Source organism: Myotis nattereri (genome assembly GCF_964212035.1).
Source record: "Myotis nattereri genome assembly, chromosome: 13".
Classification (NCBI taxonomy): Eukaryota; Metazoa; Chordata; class Mammalia; order Chiroptera; family Vespertilionidae; genus Myotis; species Myotis nattereri.
This window is the reverse complement of record NC_138088.1, coordinates 44,075,807-44,103,467: the sequence shown is the minus strand read 5'-3', so window position 1 is coordinate 44,103,467 and position 27,661 is coordinate 44,075,807. Positions and strand designations below refer to the sequence as shown.

Genomic DNA, 27,661 nt, shown 5'->3' with positions numbered 1-27,661 from the left:
CTGGTAATTGGAGGGGATGGAGTAGCTCTTTCTTGGTCCTGAGTAGGGCTTAGAGCCCTACTCTCAATGTTGGTCTCTTTTTTTAATAACTAGAATGTGAGTTCTGGGAGACCGGGGTCCTTGGTTTTGGTCAGTGCCCAGTGCACTGCCTGCTATGTAGTAGGTACTAAGTAAGTATATAAAGTGAATGACTTTGGCAGGAAGAAAAATGATCCAGTTCACAGCTTTCCTGTTTGTAAATAATGTGCACAGTGCAAGGAGAAGCATGGGCTTGACCCTGATCTCCAATTAGTTCTTTCTGATTCCACTGCCAATTTGCTATGAATAGTTAGGTGGGTATAGATGGTGTTGCTAATGGCTAGTGGATGAGGAAGTGTTGGAAAGGGAATGGGCCTGACTATTGAGAAGCAAAGGGCTGATATGAAAGCTAAGGACATGGCCGTGATTTTGGCCATGACAGGAGAACCATTACAGTAATTAGATGGCTCTCAGAAGGTAGTTAGCTGTCCATCATACTACCAAGAATATTTAAGGAAAAAAAATCTGGGGGAATTCTGCTCCAGAATAGAAGAAAAGCAAGAATTACTTTAGTAGAACCTTGATTCATGAATTCATGAATTTTTGTGGGGAAAGAAAGAATGAATGTTCTTTTTGATGATACACATCTTTATTCTCTTCTAAACAGAAACATGGTATGGATGGTTTAGAGAGAAGGTTTTATTTTTATTTTACAGATGAGCACCGGCTTCATAGCGGCAAACTCTGCCTGATTATCCTCACATGTATTGCAGAGGTAGGTTTCATCTATCTTCTGGTATTAGCTCATTTCTTACAAAGTGCTATCTTTTTCTGCCTTTCTCACACAGTTCCTGATTTTTAGGGTCCTAAAGCTTGGGAGAGAAAATATGCCCCTTTTTTATTGTCTGTCTCCTCCTGCTAGAATGTAAGCTCTGATAGCAGGTATTATGTCTCCCTCACCAGTCTATTCTCAGTGTCTGGCACATCTCAGTTAATATTTACTGCATGAATTATGACATGCTATAATTGAGAACTGGAAGATTCTAGCTCTTATTACTATTTTTGTTTTTAAGAGAGAGTAGAAGGGGTAGAGGAGAGAGAGAAACATTGATGTGAAAGAGACACATTGATTGGTTGCCTCTTGCTTGCATCCTGACCAGGGCAAGGGATTGAACCTGCAACCAAAGTACATGCCCTTGACCGGGAATCGATCCCTTGATCTTTCAGTCTGAGCGCCGACTCTCTAACCATTGAGCAACAGACCAGGGCAGATTCTAGCTCTTAATAGTTTGAGAGACCTAACCCTCTTTAGAAAATATAATCCTGCCTCTTTGAAGCTCCTCAGATCGGGTCTTTGCCACTTCACAAAATGAAAAAAGGAGCTCAGGTTTCTGTGGGGGAAGGTGGAGGGAAAAACCAAAGAAGGCAATGGAAAGTGAGTGAAGTTGGGCTGAGTGCAGTTTGGTGAACAAGATTCTGAGGAGTTAAAGAAGAGGTGCTTTTGCTTTGTAAGGAGGTACTTTTGCTTGGATTAATTAGTCCTGAACTCACCCTGGATCTTGGTGGCAACACAGGTCTAGCAGAACTTGAGTCAATTTTAGAGCTAAATTTGTAGCTTCAACCTCCCCCTTCATTAAATCATTAAAGGTGGTCTATGTGGAATAGAGAGAGATCTCTCTCAGTCTTCCCCTTTTTACGTTCTCTGTGAAAAGATGACCTTTTCGCCGAAACCGGTTTGGCTCAGTGGATAGAGCGTCGGCCTGCAGACTGAAAGGTCCCAGGTTCGATTCCGGTCAAGGGCATGTACCTGGGTTGCGGGCACATCCCCAGTGTGAGATGTGCAGGAGGCACCTGATTGATGTTTCTCTCTCATCGATGTTTCTGACTCTCTATCTCTCTCCCTTTCTCTCTGTAAAAAATCAATAAAATATATTAAAAAAAAAAAAAGATGACCTTTTCACTAGGTTAGGGATAGCTTGTTATAGAAGAGCTGCTGATTAGCAGTGGGCCTGTGTAATTGCTTCTCAAAAATCTTTCTAAGAAAATATTTAAAAAATATTTTTATTGCCCTAACCGGTTTGGCTCAGTGGATAGAGCATCGGCCTGCGGATTGAAGGGTCCCAGGTTTGATTCCGGTCAAGGGCATGTACCTTGGTTTCAGGCACATCCCCAGTAGGGAATGTGCAGGAAACAGCTGAATTGATGTTTCTCTCTCATCGATGTTTCTAACTCTCTATCCTTCTCCCTCTCCCTTCCTCTCTGTAAAAAAAAAAAAAAAAAAAAAAAAAAAAAAATCAATAAAATATATTTTAAAACATTTTTATTGACTTCAGAGAGGAAGGGAGAGGGAGAGAGAGATAGAAACATCAATGATGAGAATCATTGATCAGCTGCCTCCTGCACAGTTCCCATGGGGGATCAAGCCCAAAAGGTCATGTGCCCTGATTGGGAATCAAGCTGTGACCTGCTAGTTCATAGGTTGATGCTCAACCACCGAGCTGGCTGGTTCTAAGAAAATCTTTTTTTTTTTTTTAATATATTTTATTGATTTTTTACAGAGAGGAAGTGAGAGGTAGAGTTAGAAACATCGGTGAGAGAGAAACATCAATCAGCTGCCTCCTGCACACTCCCTACTGGAGATGTGCCCGCAACCAAGATACATGCCCTTATCCGGAATCGAACCTGGGACCTTTCAGTCCACAGGCCCACGCTCTATCCACTGAGCCAAACCGGTTATGACCTAAGAAAATCTTTAAAGGAGTTGTTTTTCACAAATTGTAACAGTTCTTAGTAATTAGTCTATAGCAGGGGTGGGCAAACTTTTTGACTCAAGGGCCACAATGGGTTCTTAAACTGGACCGGAGGGCCGGAACAAAAGCATGGATGGAGTGTTTGTGTGAACTAATATAAATTCAAAGTAAACATCATTACATAAAAGGGTACGGTCTTTTTTTTTTTGAGTTTTATTCATTTCAAATGGGCCAAATCCGGCCCGCGGGCCGTAGTTTGCCCACGGCTCGTCTATAGGCATGTCAGATCTTTTTTTAAAAAAATATATTTTATTGATTTTTTACAGAGAGGAAGGGAGAGAGATAGAGAGTTAGAAACATCGATGAGAGAGAAACATCAATCAGCTGCCTCCTGCACATCTCCACTGGGGATGTGCCCACAACCAAGGTACATGCCCTTGACTGGAATCGAACCTGGGACCTTTCAGTCCGCAGGCCGACGCTCTTATCCACTGAGCCAAACCGGTTTCGGCAGGCATGTCAGATCTTTAACTAAGGTGTTGGGAAAGGGCCAATGGATGTTTATTACTGATCCATGGTGAGATGTTTTTGATTTCCCATCAGTCTTTGGTGAAGCCAGAGATAGACAGGGTCTTGCCTACTGCCATGCTGCCTGTGTAGCAGTTTTCTTCTGCTATGCCAAACCGGTTCCCAGTGGATGCAGACCTTTCTTCTCAGTTGTAGATCCTCCTGCAGCCCCTATGGAAACCTTCAAGCTGTCACAAACAGAGCAGGCTCCTTGGGCAGATGGGAAGGAAGAGAGAATAGGAAAACAGATTCTTCTCAGCATTTGCTTCAAGTCCCTGTACCTTAATTTTTATTGTGTGTAATTTGCTTAGTGTTTTTGGTCCAGTTAGAGACATACTGAGAATTACTCCATAATAAAATCTCATGGCTTAAGTAGGGTTTGACATAGCAGGGGTCCTCAAACTACGGCCCGCGGGCCACATGCGGCCCGCCAAAAACATTTGTTTTTTTACTTCAAAATAAGTTATGTGCAGTGTGCATAGGAATTTGTTCATAGTTTTTTTTAAAACTATAGTCCGGCCCTCCAACAGTCTGAGGGACAGTGAACTGTCCCCCTGTTTAAAAAGTTTGAGGACCCCTGAGTCATAAAGGCTCTAGGTTCATGCTGTTAGCTCTCCAATTGGTCCTTGAAAGTAGTTCTTAAAGACCAAGGATTTGTAGGAAGTGTGATAGATTACAAACTGAAGTATGGCTCTCATTCCTTACTTTGTCTCTGTATTTTTTATTTTTATTAGGATCAGTATGCCAATGCATTTTTGCATGATGACAACATGAATTTTCGAGTAAACTTACATAAAATGGTAGGTATGACTTTTTGCTTCTTATTTTTTCTTAGAGGAAATTTTTTTTGTGTTGGCAAGATTGGGGTGGATGAACTTGATCCTACTTACAACAAATGTGGGTGGAATGTTGTGCTAAAGGGCTCTTGCTTGACTGCTACTGAACAAACCCATGCCTGTTGTCGGGATTTTTGTGTGTGTCATGGAGCTGTTTTTGACTCAAGAGAGGATGGATTATTACCCATGGTAGTAGTATTAGAATGTATAAGTAACATAGATTTTAACAAGCAGATGGGCCTAAGCCTTTTGTTTTTAAAATGTAGTATGATCTTTGGTTAGTTAAGACTAAGTGCTGCTGCCCTGACCGGTTTGGCTCAGTAGATAGAGCGTCTGCCTGCAGACGGAAGGGTCCCGGGTTCGATTCCGGTCAAGGGCACAAAGAAAAAAACAAAAACTAAATGCTGCTTTTGTTTATTCATCTAAGTAGTGAGGGAAATATAATATGAAGGATCAGGAAATTTCCTAAAACTTGGAGGTATGTTAAAAAAATGTCACATAGAAGTTTATATCTGAAACTTACTTTTTTTAAAAAATATATATATTTTTTTAAATACGTTTTTATTGATTTCAGAGAGAGGAAGGAAAAGGGAGAGAGAAACAGAAACATCAATGATGAGAATCACTGATCAGCTGCCTCCTGCAAGCCCCCTATGGGCATTTAGCCTGAAACCTGGGCATGTGCCTTGACCAGGAATCGAACCATGAGCTCCTATTTCATAGGTTGACGCTTAACCACTGAGCCATACTGGCCAGACTACTTTTGTTTTTTGTAACTGCCACTGTTGCTGCCTTTACACAGTCACTATGTCCTCTTTTTTTCCTTTATTATTTTATCAAAGAAAAATATTAGTATGCCTCTTTTGTTAGTAATGTCACTTGTAAAATCAAAGTAAAAAATAACAGCTTTCCCATTGTGTAGTATGCTCCAGTACCCTTTGGGACTGTTATTTTGCTGTGAACTGTGTTTTTACCATAGGCTTGCATTGATAACTGAGTAGCATTTGAGTCCTCCCTGCCCTGCCCCACCCCCACCACTAGAAAAGATAGCATCTCTGTAGTTGTGATGTTATTGGCATGAAATCCATGGTGATGAGCCATTTGGATGTCAATTCAGATGCCTATTAATTTCATTTCTTTTTTGTCTGAAGCCTATGCGACACAGGAAGAAGGCAGCGGACAAGAACCTTCCCTGCCGTCCTTTAGTATGTGCAGTCCTGGGTGAGTATCATCATAATTGGCATTTTTCTGAATCAGTGACAGGTTTTTATGATTAAGATGAGGCATAGCCCTAACCGGTTTGGCTCAGTGGATAGAGCGTCGGCCTGTAGACTCAAGGGTCCCAGGTTTGATCCCGGGCAAGGGCATGTACCTTGGTTGCGGGCACATACTCAGTAGGGAGTGTGCAGGAGGCAGCTGATTGATGTTTCTCTCTCATCGATGTTTCGAACTCTCTATCCCTCTCCCTCTCTGTAAAAAAATCAATAAAATATATTAAAAAAAAATAAGATGAGGCATAGATCCTGGCTGATATACTTCTTCCTCAGAGAAGTTTTTACTAGGTATGTTTCTTCCCTGGCCTAAGAAACCATATTTTTTGTTGAGTTTGGTAAAGCAATTTCAATGAATAAAGTGCTTAATTAAAGGGTGCTCTTGTTCAAAGAAAAAGATTTTTCTAAGGAGATAAATGACTAAGTCTAAGCTTGAGACATGATTTACATTTGTAAAATACCTTATTCCTGATCAAGATTTCAATTATTCCCTCCCTTTCTTGGTTCAAATTGATGTGTCAGCTGGCCAGGAGGCTTGAAGTTCAAGGCCTGCAAAACTTCCTCTGAGTAAATTAAACTGAGATGAGTCTGACAGAGTTATATCTTAGATAATTTTGTTAGAATGCTACATTTTCCTCAGGGGAATGATCTGAACTCTTAATCTCACTTCATTTGAATATTAAGCCCTAGTTCCTAAATCTACTTGACTTTAGAAACAATGATTAAGACTATATAATAAACTTCTATTGATCCAAAGGCTTATGGACCTTTTCAGTCAATATCTGTCAAACTGAGCGTGATAGTGACATGAGATAGACATTGCTTTAGAGCTGAGTCTCTGGTTACATGGATGTGATCCATAATTTCCTCTCTGCTAACCTCATCACTGGGTTCTCAGAATATGATTCCCTGCTGGCATTTTGTATTAGTACCATGGTATGAAAAACCTGTACAGCGAACTCTCCCTTGAATCCGAATTTATTGGCAGGTCAAGGCATCCTTCTGGAAGTAGGAGAGTGAAGTAATTTTCTTGTTACTTTACAAGTGGCAGGTGGTGAAAGTGTTGCCAAAGTGCCTTATGTAAAATAAATTTAAGTTCATGTGAATAAAAATGTGCTTAGTGGATGCCACTCAGCTTGAGTACAAGGTGTACTCAGATGTTTTTTTTTCCAACTCAAAGGCAAGGAATGAATTTAATTCTGATTGATTTAATTTTTCTCCTTTCCCTATTCAGACCTGATGGTAGAATTTATTGTAACACACATGATGAAGGAGTTTCCCATGGATCTCTATGTGTAAGTACCATGGTTTTTTTTAAAAAAAAAATTTTTTTTTGTTTGTTTAAAAAATAAATTCTTTATTGTTGAAAGAATTCTTTATTCTTTATATGTCTCCTTCCCCCCCCCCCCCCCATTAACCTCTCCCAGCCCACTCCCGCCCCCCAGTACAGGCCCTCACCCCCTACTGTCTGTGTCCATTGGTTTATGCTTATATGCATACATACACATCCTTTGGTTGATCTCTTACCCCCCCCCCCCACACACACACTCTCCTGCCCTCCCCCTAAGGCAGTGGTTCTCAACCTTCTGGCCCTTTAAATACAGTTCCTCATGTTGTGACCCAACCATAAAATTATTTTCGTTGCTACTTCATAACTGTAATGTTGCTACTGTTATGAATCGTAAATATCTGATATGCAGGATGGTCTTAGGTGACCCCTATGAAAGGGTCGTTTGACCGCCAAAGAGGTCGCGACCCATAGGTTGAGAACCGCTGCTCTAAGGTTTGATGGTCTGTTTGATGCTTCTGTGTCTCTGGATCTATTTTTGTTCATCAGTTTATGTTGTTCATCATATTCCACAAATGAGTGAGACCGTGGTTTATTTAATGTGTGCAAATCTATTTTATAGTTGATTGATAGAACATTTGTAGTCACAAAATTTCTGTGTATACTTCAGGAAAAACAAATTTGTGTGTGGAGAAGTGTCGGTGAGCATTTTACAGCCTGGATTTATAATATACATCTTTCCAGAAGGGGGAAAAAGTATAACCACAATTTGGATTCTGCACATATCTTCATTATCACTTGTAGGCACATTGCATGAGGAATAGAGCTGATGCATTGAAGCAGTGATCGTGGGTGGCTGTTTTAATCCAAAGATATGGAATTCCACTGGACCTTTTAGTCATCCCTGGGCTTTGGCATCAAAGTGGTCAGCAACAGTTAGGAGGTAGAGAAAGGCCAGAGAGATAGAGCTTCTGGTCCCTTTTTACATTGTCCTAGCAGCCTGGCCAGAACTGTGTTAATTAGATAGATTATGTATATACTGGCCCAGCTAGGAGATTCCTGCCTCCTGAGGAGATCTGATTGTCTCTCACAATTATTTTTTTATTGTTTTTTAATTCTCATCTGAGGATTAATTTTTTTTTAGAGAATGGAAGGGAGGGAGGAGGAGGGAGGAAGAAAGGGAGGGAGAGGGGGAGGGAGGGAGGGAGGGAGGGAGAGAGAGAGAGAGAGAGAGAGAGAGAGAGAGAGAGAGAAAAAGAAAGAGAGAGAGAGAGAGAGAGAGAGATGTGAGAGAGACACATTGATTGGTTGCCTCTCGAACGCACCCTGACCAGGCTGAGGCTTGAATGTGCAACCCAGGTACGTGCGCCCTTGACTTGGAATCAAATCCAAGACCCCTCTGTCTGTGGACTGATGCTTTAATCACTCAGCCAAACTAGTTAGGGCTCTCACAATTCTTAACAATCAGTATAACTAGAGGCAATTGAAAATACTTTAGTAAAGTTTAAGCCTTAAGTCTTTCTTTCTCCTTTGCTGTTTCTGCTTTATTTTTTGTTTTAATTTTGTTTATTGATTTTAGAGAGAAAGAGGAAGAGGGAGAGAGAGAGAAAGGGGGAGAGGGAGAGAAACATTGATTTGTTGTTCCACTTATTTATGCATTCATTGGTTGATTCTTTTTTCTTTTTTGATATTTATCATTGGTTGATTCTTGTATGGGCCCTGACCGGGAATTGAACCTGCAACCTTGGAATACAGGTTCAATGCTCTAACCAACTGAGCAGTTCGGCCAGGGCTGTCTTTCTATCTTTAATGCCCAAGAACTGCTATGCCAAATATGTATATTATCTTTTTTCCTTAAAAAGCATCTGACAACACAATTGGTACCTCCATTTTTTTTTGAGCAAGAGAGAGCAGTTTGGTGTGCAGAAAGGAGGCTCAGTGTACCTCATTTTAATGCCAGGCCTGTGATCTAGGAAATATAAAAGATTTTGCTTGGGACAGAGTAGACCTCCAGCTTTTAAGACTGCTGGTAAGCTAGATAGTCTTGGTGTCCTACGTCTGAAATAATGATACAAATTTTACTTTTAGGTAAGTAGGCTATAGTTTGCATTTTTTTCATATCTTTTGGGTGTTTAGAATTAGCCTGATCCTTTATTTTAATTCAAAGATGATGAAAGGCTTTTTTAAAAAAAAACAAAACAAACAAACACCTGTATCTGATGAGTTTTCTGCTTATTTTATTTTTTTTAACATTTTTATTGACTTCAGCGAGGAAAGGAGAGGGAGAGAGAGAAACCTCAGTGATGAGAGAGAATCATTGATCAGCTGCCTCCTGCACGACCCCTACTGGGGATCAAGCCCGCAACCTGGGCGTGTGTCCTGACTGGGAATCGAACCGAGAGATCTTGGTTCATAGGTTGATGCTCAGCCATGGAGCCACTGCGGCTGGGCTCTGCTTATTTTCGATGGAAGCTCTGGACCTCATTAGCTTAGGGATCAGACTGTTTTTGCTGGAGACTTTATTCTAGCTTGATTATCTTATGCTCTGCTTTTAGGATATGCTGTTTAGTTTGTAGTATATTGTTATGGCCTCAGTTTCCTTGTTTTCCAAGTAAGGAAACTCAGGCTTTGAAATGCTTTGCCTCGGTTTATTCTGCTATTAAGCACCATTGCCTAGACTTGATCCCAAATTTTCTTACTATAAATTCTAGGCTATTGCCATTCCTTCTCAGGTGTATTAGTTATCTGTTGCTAGGTAACAAACTACCACAAAACCTAGTGGTTTAAAACAAACATGTATTATCTCAGTTTCTGTGGTTAAGGAATATAGGAGCAGTTTAGCTGGATAGTGTTAGCATAGGGGTTCTCACAAGACTGCAATCACAGTGTTAGCTGGGGCTGCAGGCATCTAAGGCAGTACTAGGCTAGAGAATGTGTGTCCAAGCTCACGTGGTTGTTGGCAAGCCACTTGGGTCTCTCCATAGGGTTGTTTGACATGGCAGCTGGCCTCCCCCAAAGCAAGTAATCCGAGAGAGAGAGAGAGAGAGAGAGAGAGAGAGAGAGAGAGAGAGAGAGAGAGAGAGAGAGAGAGAGAGACACCTAGAATGGAAGCCATAGTGTCTTTTATAACCCAATCTCAAATGACATACCATTTCTGTTGGGCACACAGACCCACCCTGATACAATGTGGAAAAGGACTAAACAAAGATGTGAATGTCAGGAGGTGGGGACCACTGGGGCCATCTTGCAGGCTGGCTATCATAGTTGCACACCTAGTTAAGTTGTATCACTAAGATTCAAACTCAAGTCTCTGTGACCTCAGAGGCTGTGCTCTTAACCAATACTGTGATAAGTAACAGAGAGTGACTAATGCTGACCGGGGTATCAGAAAAGATATCCAGAGGTTGTTGCATTTGGCCTGAGTCATAAAGAAACAGTAGGCGTTTTCTATGTGAGGTAGTGGGAGAGGGACATACCAAGCAAGGGACCAATATGTTCAAGGGCTTGGAAGTATGGCATGTTTGGAGAATCGAAAGTAAGGCAGGATGATTGGAGTGTAGGGTGCATGAAGGTAGGATAGGAGAGTAGTAAAAACTTTTCCTGAGATTAAGTGGATGATGGGGAACAATTGAAGATGGGGATGACATAATAATATTGTGTGTTCAGTACAGAGTTACAGGTATGTATCTGTCTACCCAAACCTTCATATCCCAGCCAATGAACCTGGTCTACACTAAATACTTTAGATCCCTCCTAACCTTCTAGTTCCTAACTTTTTCTATATTCTCTTGCTTTCTCAGTTGCTTTTTTCCATCTGCTCCCTAATTTAATGTCCTAAGGTTAGGGAAGATGGAGAAGATAATGAGGCATCAAGCTGACAGAGGCTGGGCAGAAGGTCCCAGCCTCAGGCTGAATTCACTTTCTTCATTATTGCCTATGGGCATATTTTCAGATCTTCCTCCCTCTTCCAATCCTCTTTCCAGTTTTTGCCATTTGGAGCATCAAGTCCTTTTTAGGTAAACTTATCTGCTCCCAGCTGGGCATCAGGCCAGGTTGTTGCTCTACTTATTATTATGTACTGCTTTTCAGCAGCATACAGCAGAATGAGAAGTTGAAAGCAAAATGAATTTCTACCATTTCAGATAAGTTTATAATCCTCCTGGTGAGATATGAAGAAATATGGAGTGTAGAAAGACTTAATACTCAAAACCAGGATCTGGGTCAGAAACAAAATAATTTCACATCTGTATATAAATGCTATAGATAAAATAATAATGGAAGAAGGCGCTTATACAGAGAAAAAGAGAGAGAGAGAGAGAGAGAGAGAGAGAGAGAGAGAGAGAGAGAGAGAGAAAGGAAGGTCAGAAGGGAGAGAGGGAGGGAAGGAGGGAGGAAGGAAGGTAGAAAGAAAAGAAGCGAGAAAGAAAGAGATGGGAAAACCCAACCCGTTTCCACTCCTGGCTGTAATCCTTGATTCTTGCTGCCATCCCCACTGATTTGGGACTGAGGGGAAATAGTCTCTGAGGAATAAACTCTCCTTTAAGTTACTCTTATATGGAAAACTTGGACTCATACTAAGTCAGAGAGCCCCAAATCTGTGGGTAGGCACCAGAAGAAAGTAGAGACTTCAGCGGACCTCATAAGAATACTTCAGGTTAAATTGGAAGTGTCTTGTGTTGACACTTGTGTTGACACATGCATGAAATAAATTTGGAGTCATTCAGCCAGTATATAATTTTAAGGTAGTAGCAGTGTTAAAATTTTTATTCTGCTTGGTAAATAGTGTAAGTTGAGACCACAAGGCTAATGATGTCATGTGTTGGGTAGCTGCAGAGGCAGGAACAGTGTAGGAGTGGATATCAATAGCCTTTAACCAGAAGGAGGTTGCAGCAGGGGTGGGGGACATAGTTTGTATCTCACTGCTGCTCCACGGTGGTTCAGTGTTGAGAAGGCATTCTCAAAAGAGCCAGGTGCAGGCAGGCTGTCTCCAACCAGGCCATGTGAGAAGTGCTGGCATCTTGGAATGTACCGTGCATGGGTGGTCATGGACGGGCAGCATCCAGCCACCCTTGCTGGCTGCAACAAAGCTTTCAGCACCAGGTACCTAATGACTATCAATTTAATGGGAAAATTGATAGGAGAGTTTGTATATTCCTAAGTTAAATCATGGCTCAAGTAAGGGCATCCTGTAGCTAGTGACAACTGCATCATACAGTAGAGATCATACCACAATTTCTAAAGGTGAACAAATGATTTGGAAACTATTAGGATGATTTACATTATAATTTTTATTTCTTGGTAAGTATCTTTGATACAGTTTATTTAGAGAATAAAGGAATTAAAATTTTTTAATTTATATATTGATTTATATTTATATTTCTCTATGGTTTGCAAAATATTTTTAATATTACTCTTGAAGATACTTGAATTATTGCAAGCAGTGTGTATGTGGGGAGGGAACAGAGGGGTGTTTTATTCACTGGAAGGCTGCAGGTAGGCATTCCTTTCTTTTGCATGTGTACAGATTCATATCCAGCATCTTAGTGGCCTTAGCAAAGTTGCCTCCCTAAAGAAAGGGTGTCTTTGGTGAGTTGCGCCATATTGTTAGGCTTATCCCAGTTTTTCTCTTTCTCTGTTACAGACGCTGCATTCAGGTAGTACATAAGCTACTTTGTTACCAGAAGAAGTGTAGAGTACGCCTGCATTACACCTGGCGGGAGCTCTGGTCAGGTAACTTTATGTTTTTAATTCCTCCTCTTTTCCTGTATCTTTTATGAGCTCTTAGGCTGGAGCACAAGATGATTAAAAAAAAATTTTTTTAGTTTGTTTAGGATGCTTCTATTTTCATTTATATTTTTTGTTATTTCAGCCTTGTTCTAATCCAGACCTGAGCATGTCACATATCTATTCCATATTCTCTTGTTCCCTCTCCTCCCTGTGGTTTTTTTTTTTGGTCAGCTGTTAGAAACAGTTGAATATTTATTGAGTTCCAGTGCTTCTTCCTTTGAGTAAGAGAGAGTAGTCAGTACAAACTTGGATTCTTCCTCAATTCCATTTGGTAGGAGCATATGGACTATAGGGAGGCTTCTGTGTGTTTCTTCAAAATGAGTAATCTCAGGAGGAGTGTCATAGGGAGAGGGGGTGCAGAGGGGGCGGAGAGATGGGGGAATCCTGTTCTTTGTGTTACATCTGGTATTATTACTGTTTACAGACAGTGTCAATTGTACCACTCCCCCTGTGCCAGAGACAAAAACAGCAAATTACAGTGTTTACTTTTGTCTTTGTATCCTTTTGGTAGCCCAATAGTCACTGCCATGCCTGCAGGCGGGAAGTGGCTCTTCTCTAAGGGTACAATTAATGCTGGCTTGCCACCCCTTTCTTTGGTGCAATTTAAATAGAGCTTACAGGAAAGCAGAGGAGAGACATATTCCCTGAGGCATTCATTCATTTGCTGATAGGTCCTGTGGCTTTCTGACCTGATGGTACAATAAAGTCTTCTCCAGATAATTAATAGTGATGAATGGTTACCCCACCCTGGGAGAGTTTCTCTGTAGTCTCAGCAGTGGAGGGAGTGTTAGTGTCAGAGGCTTTTTAAGAAAAGAAGAAAAGGGTCAGTAATCTTGCCCCTTCTATTGAATTCATTTCACTTGTTGTGACTTGTTTCCTCCCAATCCAGTTTGGCTTTCTAAATTTAGTCATCCATAATGGGAAGTAGAGATTTTTAATTAATGGATTAGCAAGATCTTTTCAGTTAATGCCTATCGTGGTGACGGGGGAGTAGGAGAATAACACTAAATGGCAATAGTAGCATTTTGTGAGTTTCAGACTGAGGGGATGTCTGAAAGACAGAAGAGCTAAGGAGAGATCAAGAGATTGAAATAACTAAAGTTAGTAGAATTTCTTAGGAACAATTTTTTTAGTATAAAGGACTACTATGTTTGCCTATGAATATTAGCTGTATGATTGTTAGGCTCTAAAATTTAGGATTAGAGAGAAATATAAAAATGATGCAAGTCTGTTGGTACAGTTGTCAAACTTATAACAAGTACAAATGGCTTGTGTATGTAACTGATATGAAGTTATACATTGTAACTGAAGATTGGTGGTAGTAGTTGTTTTTGCTTGCTTTTGATTCTCTTCTGGCTTTATTTTCTGTTACTCTGTTTCTTTCCTCTCTATCCTAGCCATCATATCTCTGGCCCTGGGATTTCTCTGGATTTTTCTCCCATCCTCATCATCTGTTGTCTTCTTCCGCACTACACTCTTCACATTGCCTTTTCCACATTGCCTTCTCCTGTTCACTGTGGCCCTGGGCTTCACATTGTTCTCCTACCTCTACCTTATATCCTGCCCTTTGTGCTATTATTGTCATACATTTTACTTTTACATAGGTTATAAACTCCACAATTCATTTCCATCGTTTTTGTTTAAAGAGGCAATTATCTTTTAAAGAAATTTAAAAATGTCTTTTATATTTATCTTTTCCATTTCCCCATCTGGCTGGGAAATTGTGGGTCAGGAGACCATTCTGATGTTGGTCAGTTGACTTGATGTCTTTGAGTACTTCTGTGATGTCAGCTCTGTTTATAATTATGTGCTATCTCAGAACTGATTGATTGACATCCTAACACCCTGGATAAATTTAGAGGAGGTATATGAGTGTCATTAGTGAGACCTGGATAACTGCTTGCTTCTAAAGCATAGGCATTTGTGCTAGAGCTCTCTGCCAAGTGGGGTTAGCTTCTTTTCCTAGATAGACTGAAAGAGCCCTCCTGGAACTCTGACTCCATGTGTTCGTACATGGAGTATACAGTGAGATGTAGAGCAGCAGGTGTTAAGGAAAACTGCAAAATATCACACTACATGTGATGCATCAGAGCCCATAATAATGTCTAATATTGCAATCAGTGAATACAAATGTGACTAGAGGATCCACCACTCTTCGGCTGGTGCCACCCCTCATATAATAGTATGCCCATGTTTTCACTCTTCCCTTGCCTTCTAGACTCATGGATATGAGGGAGCTGTTGAAACTCATCATGGCAAATATGCTTACATGTATAGATACTTGTCCATACATGTGCTGCAAACTTTAATTCAATTTTATTTATAAATAAGACAGGTAAGGCATATGTGGTTTCAGATTAGACATACAGAAGTCCCTGGGTGTCTAGGAAGCAGTCAGCTAGGATCCAAATGCTTTTTGTCATTTGGAATGTGGTTGTTTAATATACCTGCACTTTGAGTGATTTTTATTTCTGTGATGTTGGCTATTGTAGCTTTTTGTTATTGGGGAGATAGCCAAAGGTCCCCCTCTAAATTCTTATATGGAATTCCCAGGCTTTGTCTCATGGACAAGGACAAGTCAGCTGTGTTAGTTGGGGGTTTAATCCTGCTGATCCGTTGACTACAAGCCATGACCTACTCCCTGCTGCCACTGTCTATTTATATGATGCCTGTCACCATGGCATCTGAGTATGTGGGCAAATATATTTAAGCTGACTTCAACTAGACTATGGAAAGGACTCTCTCATTGCCCTCTTTTCAGCAATCACTATTTTTCACCAAGTTATGGAAAGTTCAGAAGCTCTTCTCTGACACCTAGGTTATCCAGACCTCCTATTTTGAGTAAAACCTTAGGTCTTGAAACTCTCCTCTGATACAGATAAAAAAGTGGTTTTTAGGGTAAGATCCTAGTGAAATAGTTCTTTACCTTTGAGAATGTAATGAAAGATATGATCTTTGTGTCCAAAAAGATATCTGTTTGCACATACATATTATAATTTCAGATGTAATTTCAGGGAGTTCATGGACCCTCTGAGAGTCCCTCCATGATTCCATGTTAAGAATCCCTATATTAATTTTAGGTTCCATGGACTCCAAATTAATTGTTTTCACAGAACATCTTAGTCTCTGGTTAAATATTTTTTTCTGTATTTACCGATCATACTGCATCCTTCCTGGGAACTTTAGTTTAGCAGTTTCCTCTCTGAACTTCTGTTTAAACGTTTTAAAAAATTGACTTGAGCCTGACCCACATGGCTCAGCAGTTGAGTGTTGACCTAAGAACCAGGGTCACAGTTCGATTCCTGGTCAGGGCACATGCCCAGGTTGCAGGCTCGATCCCCAGTGTGGGGTGTGCAGGAGGCAGCCGATCGATGATTCTTTTTTATCATTGATGTTTCTATCTCTCTCTCCTTCTTTCTTCCTCTCTGAAATCAATAAAAATATCTATTTAAAAAACCGAGAGAGAAAACAAAAAAAAAAAAGCCGAAACCGGTTTGGCTCGGTGGATAGAGCGTCGGCCTGCGGACTGAGAGGTCCCAGGTTCGATTCTGGTCAAGAGCATGTACCTGGGTTGCGGGCACATCCCCAGTAGGAGATGTGCAGGAGGCAGCTGATCGATGATTCTCTCTCATCGATGTTTCTAACTCTCTATCTCTCTCCCTTCCTCTCTAAAAAATCAATAAAGTATATATTTAAAAAAATAAAAATAAAAAACTGAGAGAGAGAGAGAGAGAGAGAGAGAGAAAGGGAAGAAACATCATTATGAGAGAGAAGTATCAATTGGTTGCCTCCTGCACTTGGCCCTCCACCGCCTTCCCTCTACCCCCTGACTAGGGATCGAACTTGCAGTCTGGGTATGTGCCCTGACTGGGTAATGGAACACACCACCTTTTTGATGTACTGGATGATGCTCCAACAAACTGAGCCTCACTGACCAGGGCTCATCTCTGAACTTCTTGAGGCTAAAGGCCATGTTGGTCACTATGTTGTATTTCCTGTGTCCTCCTATGGCACTTGGAGCTTCTATTTTAGCACATCACATTGTTTTGCTATGTTTGCAAATGTCTGAACAATGAATTGTTTAAATATCTATCCTCTTTAAAAAGTTTCTGGAGGTCTATGTTTTAATCATTATTTCATCCCCAATACACTACTTGGGTTATGATAGGGGCTCAGAAAAATTTTGAAAGAATAAGTGAATGGATATTAGAATTTCCATTAATTATGAATTAATATTTTCTTAAAGCAGCACAGTGTTGTGTTTGGGTCTTAGACCTAACAACAATAATAGAACCCGGCAGGATGTTTGTTGTCATGTTTCTGTTGAGCTGACTTCATCACCTTTTTTAAAAAAAATGTTTTTATTGATTTCAGAGAGAGGATGGGAGAGGGAGAGAGAAATAGAAACATCAGTGATGCGAGAGAACTATCAATCTGCTGCCTCCTGTATGTTCCCTACTGGGGATCAAACCCACAACCCTGGCATGTGCCCTGACTGAGAATGACCTCCTGGTGCATGGGTTGATGCTCAATCATTGAACCACACTGGCCAGGCCATTACCTTTTAATCTTAGTTATTGATGTGAAAGAGAGTGGTGAGTAATTTTTCTTTTCTTGTCTCTTTCTTCCTTACCTACAGATACATGGATTGCTTTTTACCAAGTAAAAATGGAAACTGATGTTTTCTAAGCCATTAACTAAAGAATGAGTAGAATGTTTAGAGAGAAGCATGTAGGTGCTGGAAAGGGAAATCTTTGAACAGAGCTCCATGGAGTCAGCTTATTTTACTACCACTTCAGCAGAAGTGGCATTAGGGAGGCAGCCTGCATTTAAATAATGCAGCTTTCCACAGTCTAAAAACATGGGTTGCTATAAAGGCAGATTTATACTGGCATTTTATATTCGATGTTTATCTAGGGATCACAGTCCTTCTTACCCTTTCACCCTGCTCATTCTTGGGTGATAAGTCATTATTTTTATTGCCATTTGTTGGGGAAGGGAGTGGAGGCATAGAAGGGAAGTGACTTACTAAGGATCATGGAACCAGATACTAAACAGATTAGAATTTAGTGTTCCTGACTTCTTTGCTCAGATGTGATCACTAGGCAACATTTGCCTCCCAGCAGGAAGAAAGGCCTCCAAAACCCCCAAAACAATCTGTCTAGTTCCACTGTGCTAAATAGCATCCAAAGCATTCACAGCTTTGTGAAAAAGAGAGAAATTGTACATTGCCTGACCTTTCAGGTACCTACTGGGAAAATGAAAAACCTAGAGAGTGTCTAGCTAGCTTTCTCATCACTGGCAGAAGCCTATGACTTCATGGTTTAGGTATACTTGAGACTGGAAATCGAGAGCCTTTTGTTGTTATACTGTTGTTCATATGGAACTGAACATTTTCTTTTTTTTTTTTTAAATATATTTTATTGATTTTTTACAGAGAGAAGGGAGAGAGATAGAGAGTCAGAAAACTCGATGAGAGAGAAACATCGATCAGCTGCCTCCTGCACATCCCCCACTGGGGAAGTGCCTGCAACCCAGGCACATGCCCTTGACCGGAATCGAACCTGGGACCTTTCAGTCCGCAGGCCAACGCTCTATCCACTGAGCCAAACCGGTTTCGGCATGGAACTGAACATTTTCAAGAGAAAAAATAACTGGAACCATAGATTTATCTGGTAGTTCTTGTATAGTATAATTTTGACTGTTTGGTAGCCCCTCCTGATTTTGGGAAACTATCCTTTGGGAAACTTTTAACTGTCTGCTTCTTTTAGTTTAGTTTAAAAACTTTTACTATTGATGTAATTATAACTCACAGGAAGTTGCAAAAATAGTACAGAAAATTTTTGTGTCCTTTACCCAGCTTCTTCTAAATAGTGACATCTTATATAACTACATTATTGCTTCTTTTAGTTTTGAAGAGAGTATCTAGGTGGGAAAGAACATAGCAGTAAATAGCTAGAGTAGATGGGAAGATGAATTTTGGTAGCTGCTATTACTATTTTGTTTTTTAAATTTCTTTTTAAACTGTTCTTCCTCTTTACCCCCAATAATCTATGATTTAGGGGAATATATTACAAGATGTATGCTAGGCTTGATGTACTTAATTAAGGCTGCTCTGTGCCCCAGCCTGTTGCTCAGTGGTTAGAGTGTTGGCCTATGGACCAAAGGGTCTCAGGTTCGATTCCCAGTCAAGGGCACATACCTCGTTTGCAGACTTGATCCCTGACCCTGGTCTGGCTCAGGCAGGAGGCAATCAATCGATGTTTTTTTTCTCTCTCTCTCTTCCTCTCTCCCTCCTTCTCTCTCCTCCTTCTCCCTCCCCTCTACTATCACTAAAAAAATAAATAAATGGAAAAAATATCCTCAACAGTCCTAGCTTTCATGTGCAAAAAGATGGAGGCTTTTATCTTCTGTTGATAATCAGTTCTCAAGGTTAGAGTGTTCTAATATAGGCCATTAGAGTATATTTATCTGTTTCCATAGTTTTGTTATGTAATTCTGTGTAGCAGTATAGAAAGCCCCAGGACTGGAAAAGAATGCCAGGAAACTCTTTTTATCCTCTTCAAATCACCACATTTGACTAGATCCAAAATTTACACTATTTTGAATCTTTCTTTCATCTCTTCAGAAACTTGGCAGAAGAAAAAGATAAGAATTTCTAACAGGTTTAGCTTGTTATAAGGAGAAAAAGATTCCCACCTAAAAACCACTAAAAGAGTGAGCAATCTCTGTTCTTTTCTCTGCACATGAAGTCACTTCCTAACCAGAGGCCCATTAGTGTCTTGTCACTTAAAGAGGCAGAGGAAGGAGTAGCTATGCTTTTGTGGCTGTGCCTATCCTACTTTTAATGCAGGGGTGGAGAACATCTGGCTCACGGTTGTATAAGGCCCTTGTTGTATAAGGCGGGTTGGTCTGGCCCTGTCAAGGCAACCGCAGGCAGGACTCAAAATTCAATAAATCTAGGAGCTTTTTTATAGCAACAAATTTATATTAAGTAAATTAAGTGAATGATTTTATAAATATCCAAATGGCCCTTGGCAGCAAAAAGTTCCCCACCCCTGTTCTTTATTATTTTTTTTAAATCTTTATTGTTGAGTATTACAGATGTCCCCCTTCTTCTTATTGTCCCTCCTCTACTCGCTTTCTGCCCTGTTCCTTCACCACCCTGTTGTCTATGTCCATAGGTAAATGCATACTAGAGGCCCAGTGCACGAAATTCATCCACTGGTAGGGTCCCTAGTGGTTGCCGGCTGCTGGCCGGGTACTCCCTTCCTTCCCCCAGCCGCCTGCCAGTGCCCGGGCCTCCCTCCCTTCCCCCGGCCGGCCCACCCCCTGGTTGAACTCCCGGAAGACTCTGGTTGAGGGAACAATTTGCATACTACACTTTTATTATATGGGACTAGAGGCGCGGTGCACGAATTTGTGCACAGGTGGGGTCCCTCGGCCTGGCCAGTGATCAGGGTCATCCTGCCCAGTCCTGATTGGGGCTGATTGGGACTCGCTGGCTGGCCAGGGGGAGGGACCATGGAAGGTTGGCTGTGGGAGTGCACTGACCACCAGGGGGCATTGAGCGTCTACTCTCTGGTGGTCAGTGCACGTCATAGTGACGGTCATTCCGTCATAATGGTCACTTAGGCTTTTATATATATAGATAAGATCTTTGGTTAATCTCTTCCCCCCTCTCAGATTCGTCAGTCTGATCCATGTTTCCATGCCTCTAATTCTATTTTATTCATCAGTTTATTTTGTTAATTAGATTTCTTGTTTGTTTATTTTGATTTTTAGATTCAATTGTTGATAGATATGTATTTATTACCATTATATTGTTCATATATTTTTTAAAATTCTTTATTGTTTAACACATTGTTTGCGGGTAGTTTTTATCGTGCGCTAACAGGTGGCGCGGGCCATTTTTGCTAATTTTTTGCGCAAATGGCAACATTCAGTAAAATTACGATAACTTTAGTTTACGTATTTACACGTTACCCACATTCTACCGCTAGTCTATAAAAAATGTATTAATACATGTCCCGTGCTGCTCTACTACCAGTCAACATAAAACGTATAAATACGTTTCCCGCATACAATGTGTTAAAGTATTACATATAGTATTATTGTTCATATTTTTTACCTTTTTCTCTTCTTCTTCCTCTTCTTAAAGAATATCTTTCAACATTTCATGTAAAACTGGTTTGGTGGTAATGAACTCTTTCAGCTTTTTCTTGTCTGTGAAGCTCTTTATCTGACCTTTAAGTCTAAATGATAGCTTTGCTGAGTAGAGTAATCTTGGTTGTAGGTCCTTGCTATTCATTACTTTGAATATTCCTTGCCACTCCCTTCTGGCCTGCAAAGTTTCTGTTGAGAAATCAGCTGACAGTCATATGGGCGCTTCCTTGTAGGTAACCAACTGCTTTCTCTTGCTGCTTTAAGATTCTCTCTTTGTCCTTAACCCTTGGCATTTTAACTATGATGTGTCTTGGTGTGGGCCTCTTTGAGTTCCTCTTGTTTGGGACTCTCTGTGCTTTCTGGACTTGGAAGTCTATTTCTTTCATATTTTTGGATTCTTTTTTCTTTTTGCTCTTCTGATTGGGAGCCAGTCAGTTCTGTGTCAGGGGAGATCCCAGCACAGGAACAATGTCCTGTCTTGGACAAAGCCATCCCCGAGTTCCTATCCTGATGCCAGACAATCCAGTTCCTCCCTGTTTGTCCCTGGATCCCCAAAGCTGCTGCCGGGCACTGGAGCTCAGAGGAAGCAGTACCCTGTAAGAACTGCTTGGGACTCTCGCAGCCTCCATGTCACTCTGCCATAATCCCCACTGGTTTTTATAGCCTGAAATTATAGGAACTTCTCTTCCCAGCTCTGGAATCCTGGGCTCGGGGTCTGATGTGGGGCTGGGACCCCTTGCTTCTCACAGGAGGCCTCTGCAGCCGAGATGTCCAACCTGATTGAAAAAAAATGCCACACGTGGATGTCAGACCAGCCTGTTCTATGCCTCCCCCCTCCTACCAGTCCCAGTGTACTTTCTTTATTCTCTAGTTGTGGGATTTCCATTCAGCCAGATTTCAGGCAGTTCTGAATGATGGTTGTTCTATATTTTAGTTGTAATTCTGATGTCCCCACCCCTGTTCTAAAGGAACATATCATTTGGTTTCATTGGTGTCTTCGTTTCCTGGCTCAGAGAGCAGGACAGGTCTATTATTGGTTTTCATTCATTTTGGCAGAAAGTAAAGTTTTTGGATCTACTTAAGACACATGGTCTCACTGACTCTTAGATTTCTTAAAGAGTGATTTTGGCTATCTCTCAGTTGGGCAATGTTGGCTTCTGAGCATGTTTAGTTAGAGGTAGCTACATAGGAATGAGGTACAGATATGGGATCCTGCATGCTCCATATGGAAACTTTCACATAAAAGCTCATTTTCATGAGAAAGAAGAAGGTGAGTGGTAACTGTGAGAATTGCAGTGTTCCAAGTAATTGGGAAATTGGAGATAGATGAGAACCATATTTTCTCTTTTAGTAGATGCACTTCAAAAACAAGGAAAATGGTAGAATAGAACCTAACTTCCATTTAAAGAAAGTATTTGTTCTTTTTTTCAGTTCATCTAGATTAGACAGTACAGCCTGTTGATGTACTGACCTTTTTTTATTATTATGGTAAAATACACAAAAGATAAAATTTACCATTGTAGTCATTTTTAAAGTATACAGTCCAGTGGTATTAAATATACTCACATTGTTTTGTAGCCATCACCACCATCTTTTCCCATAACTCGTTTCATCTTGTAAAACTAAAGCTCTGTACCTATTAAACAATGACTCTCTATTCCAGTGATGGCGAACCTTTTGAGCTTGGCGTGTCAGCATTTTGAAAAACCCTAACTTAACTCTGGTGCTGTGTCACATATAGAAATTTTTTGATATTTGCAACCATAGTAAAACAAAGACTTATATTTTTGATATTTATTTTATATATTTAAATGCCATTTAAAGAAAAATCAACCAAAAAAATGAGTTCGCGTGTCACCTCTGACACGCGTGTCATAGGTTCGCCATCACTGCTCTATTCCTTCCTTCCCCCAACTCTTGGCAACTACCAGTCTTCTTTCTAGTACCCCATAAATGGAATCATACAGTATTTGTCTTTTTGTGAGGCTTATTTCACTTAACATAATGTCCTCAAGGTGCAAGAAATCAGTTTCTGTCCCTTCCTCAGAGTTTGCTGACTTTATTATTGTTTTGTTGTTTTATTGTTGTAGGCTGTCTGTGTTGAGGATCAGCTTGAGCTCTAAACTGAATGTCTTCTTAGGTCTCTTCTGAGCCTTTCCTTGGGCATGCACAGTCACTTTTTAATTTTCCCTGTTTTTGCAGTTGTTGTTTTTTTTAATATGCTAGTCTTTAATGTCCAGTTTTCTGTTAATCCTCACCTGAGGATATATTTTTTTCCATTGATTTTTTTTTTAATAGAGAGTGGAAGGGTGGGAGGGAGGGGAAGAGAGAGAAAGAGAGATATCGATGTGAGAGAAACACATCGATTGGTTGCCTCTTGCACATGCCCCAACCAAGGTGGGGAGTGAACTTGCAATCCAGATACATGCCCTTGACTGGGGAGCAAACCCATGTCCCTTCGGTGCTTGGGCCGACACTCTAACCACTGAGCATACCTGCCAGGGCAATGTCTAGTTTTCTAAAGGGGAAATGTGAAAAATGAAGGCAGGGGAAAAAGGAGTAGTGACTCTTTAATCTCCTGGAAGTCACATATCTGGAGGGGGAAGGGCTTGCAACAATGGGCGAGGTGCAAAACAATGTTGCCCTCCTCTTTGCACCCAGCAGTCAGCAGTCAGAACCAGCAGTCAGCCATCAGTGCACATATCCCCAGTATTAGGAGGACAGGGTTAGTTTTGCCACCTTAGCTTCCACAAGATGTGTGTGTGTGCAAGCTGCTTCAGGAACAAGTGCCCAGCTCTTGCCACATGGCTGAGGGTGCGGGATGGGTAGCTGCTATATAGTGCTTGGAGCTAAATTTGACCACAATTAACCAAAATATACCATCCGAGTCTTCTGTAACCTGCAAATTTTCATCATAGTCCAGAATTCCAAAATAGTTAATCAGACAGATTCTGCCAGTGCAATTGTCCAGCTTGGGAGAGAGAGTCCTGGTGCTTCCTACTCTGCCATCATCCCAGAATCTTCCTACCAGATGTACAGACTTTTGTGCAACCTTCACCTGGAGAGGTTCATAGCTTGCAACCAAAGCCATTTCATTTTCTTTTTTGATTTGTTGGCCTCTGTTTCAGGGAGGTTTTCAGTTAGACAGATGCCTGTATTCTGAAAAGCCACCTAGTGTATTTTTAAATTATTCTATTGGTGGGTGCTTGCTTCTAAATCCTTCCTGTGCCACTTTGTTGATCGACAGTGAGGCTACTGATTGCTGGCAATGTCTCTGGACAATTGGTGATTTTGTCCAGAGATGCTAGAATTGGCTGGAGTTTATAGTGCCTCTGGGGTTTTGGAGGCTTTGGCTTATTACACTAGTGCTATTTCTAGTCTGTCCTTTAAGTTCCTCTACCTCTCTCCTAAGCAAGTGAAATGCTAATATTTCTCTGCTATCAGTCCCTGTGAAATTATTTATCCGTTTCCCCTAATGAGCGGATTTTTTTTGATTTGTGATCTGTGGCATCTTATCCTAGCTCCATGCCAGGCCACAAAATAGAGCCTGGCAAACTCTTGTCTTTGCTTTGTATCTCTTTCTCTTCATAGCATGTAAAAGCTGTCCAACAGACAGCTCTCTCTGCCCTGAATTTTCCGAGACATTTATTTATGTTCTGCTGGAGGCTCTCTGTCTCCTTCCTGTTTTTAATTTTATTTAAATGTCATTCACTTGGGTTTGTAATTAAACCTCCCCTCTGCTTCTCATGAGGCAGGCATCTGAGGACCACTTAATTGTGTCTTTCCATGGTTGGCTTGTTCATCTGTGCACCTGGTTTACTTCAGTGTGGGGGACAGTTTTTAGTTCTGGAGAAGTTCCCATATCCATTATTCATTCTACTCTCCTACATGGTAGTACAATTTGAATTTAAAATAGGATAAAATTTGAGAGTCTTCATGATGTGAGGTACGTATATGCTAGGAACAGTTTGGCAAACAAGATTTCTTGAGGGTTGAGGGGGGACATTATGTATAAGGTGGCAGGATTCTCAGGTGATGGTACTGAACTCTTCCCATTTGAAAAATAGATTGGTTGTGTCTGCCTCTGAGAATTCACTTGGGACCCAGGAACCATCAAAGTACCTGTTCCTGGCTCAGCTTCCCAGAACCTGCACACTATCCTTTATTCACCTGTCGGCATTCAGTACGTCAGAACTGCTACACACCACTGCCATACTTCATGCACAAGATTCCCCAAGGAAAGGAGCTTGGGCCAAAGCTAAGTGTGATACTGACAGTTGCCTCCAGTACAGAGTCAAAAGAGGCAGCAGTTGCAGTCAATTTCTAGTTCCTGAAAAAGAGCTCAGAAATTAAGTTTTCAAAGTGCCTGATGGAAAAGACGTTACAATGAAGAATTTGTGTGTGTGGAACACCCATTTCCCTATAACAATGTATTGAATGCGTAATATAATACCTCAAATATTGTACTGACATAACTTCTCTATTTTTCATTCAAGTTAAGAGTAATTGGAGCCAGGTATCTGGAGCTTCATTTAGTAGAGATAGCAAAGATTAGGAGTCGAATCCAGGATTCCCAAGGATTTCCTAGAATATTGTCGGTGCTTCAGTGCATTGGTGGTTTTGTGAACTTTGATTATTATTCTGAAGACTGCCATAGGTTTGTCTTGAAGGCTGCCCAGATTTCCTTTTGAATTTGCATTCCTGCCCAAGAATTCATGACTCTCTCTGTTGATTGAATATACTTGGCTCCTTTCCTTTCCCCATCAGAGAGGAAATACCTTTGTATGTTTGGCCCTGTACTTAGTACTATGTACCATAATGTAAATTTCAGCTGGTAATCAGTTATGGTGAGGTTATAGAAAGTTGAGATGGAGTGTTTGTGGGGATCATGTTAGTTTCTATGGAAAGAAATACATTGATCTGTTGTCTGTTATTTTAAACAAATTAAAAAATATATGTATTTTTGATTTCAGAGAAGAAGGGAGAGATAAAAACATCAATGATGAGAGAGAATAATTGATCAGCTGCCTCCTGCACAACCTCTACTAGGGATTGAGCCCGAAACCTTAAATGACTTTTAATGTCCTTTCTAGCTCTAAAAAAATCTATAATCAGCTATGTTGAAGCCTCATAGACTTAGAACTCTCATCACATCAGGTCAGAGGTAAAAGACAATGTGTGTATAGTGATGTAGAATACACTGAACAGTTGGTAGAACGAGTGCAAAGTCAGGGAGATGATGAAGGGAAAAAAAGCACTATTTCATGGGATAGTTGGGGCATTCTCTGTTGGAGAGGGATTGTGGTCCCTGATGTCAGAGGCTTGTGGGAGCCAATTTTAAGGTTGCTTTGTTCCTTTCAGCTGCCTGTTAAATTCCCTGTAGAGCAGGGGTTGGGAACTCTGGCCCGTAGGCCATATAAGGCCTGCTTGGTCGGACCCTGCCAAGGCAACCACAGGTTGGACTTGAAATTCAATAAATTGAGGAGCTTTTTTCAGAGCAACATAAATTTTTTTTATTTTTATTTTTATTGATTTCAGAGAAGAAGGGAAAGAAAGAGGGAAACATCAATGGTGAGAGAGAATGGTTAATCGGGTGCCTCCTGCACACCCCACACTGGGGATTGATCCCGCAACCCGGGCATGTGCCCTGACCGGGAATTGAACCATGACCTCCTGCTGCATGCGTCAACTTTCAACCACTCAACCACGCAGGCTGGGCATAACATAAATTTATATTCAGTGAATGATGTTATAAATATACAAATGGGCCCTAGCCGGTTTGGCTTAGTGGATACAGCGTCGGCCTGTAGACTGAAGGGTCCTGGGTTCGATTCCGGCCAGGGGCATGTACCCGGGTTGTGGGCTCGATCCTCAGTGTGGGACATGCAGGAGGCAGCTGATCAATGATTCTCTCTCATCATTGATGTTTCCTATCTCTCTCTCCCTCTCCTTTCCTCTCTGAAATCAATCAAAATATATTTAAAAAAAATCCAAGAGGCCTTTGGTAGGAGAAAGGTTCCTGACCCCTGCTTTAGAGAATGGCTACTTCCAGGTGATAAAATCTTGGCTTGTTTTTTGGAGGGAAAGGGGAGATCTGACCTAAATTATCAGGGGCAAGATGCAGGTGTCCCCTGGCACTGACTCTCAGTATTATAGTGCCTGACTCTCCTCCTCACTTACTGTTCAGCTCTGTTGATGTCTCTTGCAGTTGGGACACAGGTCACCTCTTGGATTGTGCCAGAATTGCTCTTTTCCTCCTCTAGTATTTATCACTTTGTAATCCCTGATTCTGAATCCCAGAGATCAAGACTAACTGTAGTGCAGCAGAGGGGCAATAAATCATTGTTTCCGCTTCCTTTTCTCCAGGTTTTGGGTCCCTTATTTATCATATAACCACTGCTGAAGTTGCATCTTTTTTTTTTTTTTTTTTTTTTTTTTAATATATTTTATTGATTTTTTACAGAGAGGAAGGGAGAGAGATAGAGAGCCAGAAACATCGATGAGAGAGAAACATCGATCAGCCGCCTTCTGCACACCTCCTACTGGGGATGTGCCCGCAACCCAGGTACATGCCCTTGACCGGAATCGAACCTGGGACCCCTCAGTCCGCAGGCCGACGCTCTATCCACCGAGCCAAACCGGTTTCGGCTGAAGTTGCATCTTTGTGCTGTGTGTGCTGGGGACAAAATCCTTGTTGATTGGATTTGTGCAAAAGCTGCTTTATCTCTCTCCAGCTATTATGTTTTGCAGAGTTCCACGAGTGCTACCCATCAATTCCTCTTTTTCTCCTGTGAGTTTATAGCGTGTGATTGTCATGTGATCTATCCATTAGCAGGGCTTGTCTAAGCTCTGAGGTAGAGGGTGGAATGGGCAGCCCTTAAATGAACTCAACAAAGTGATCATTAATGAGAGAGATTTGGTCTGAGTTAGTTTTGTATGAATTTTAATGTTAGTCCCCTTCATTATCTGAGCTCCTGG

General features: G+C 41.1%; 1 protein-coding gene across 1 annotated transcript in view; it reads left to right on the top strand.

Moving 5' to 3' along the window:
* Nucleotides 1-27,661, top strand: part of ARMH3 (armadillo like helical domain containing 3) — a 156,488-nt gene that overhangs the window by 49,995 nt on the left and 78,832 nt on the right. The window contains exons 16-20 of the mRNA XM_081104370.1: nt 735-793; nt 4,070-4,135; nt 5,323-5,392; nt 6,677-6,737; nt 12,372-12,460. Coding sequence (XP_080960496.1) covers nt 735-793; nt 4,070-4,135; nt 5,323-5,392; nt 6,677-6,737; nt 12,372-12,460 — 345 coding nt within the window. The remainder of the gene's footprint in view (nt 1-734; nt 794-4,069; nt 4,136-5,322; nt 5,393-6,676; nt 6,738-12,371; nt 12,461-27,661) is intronic.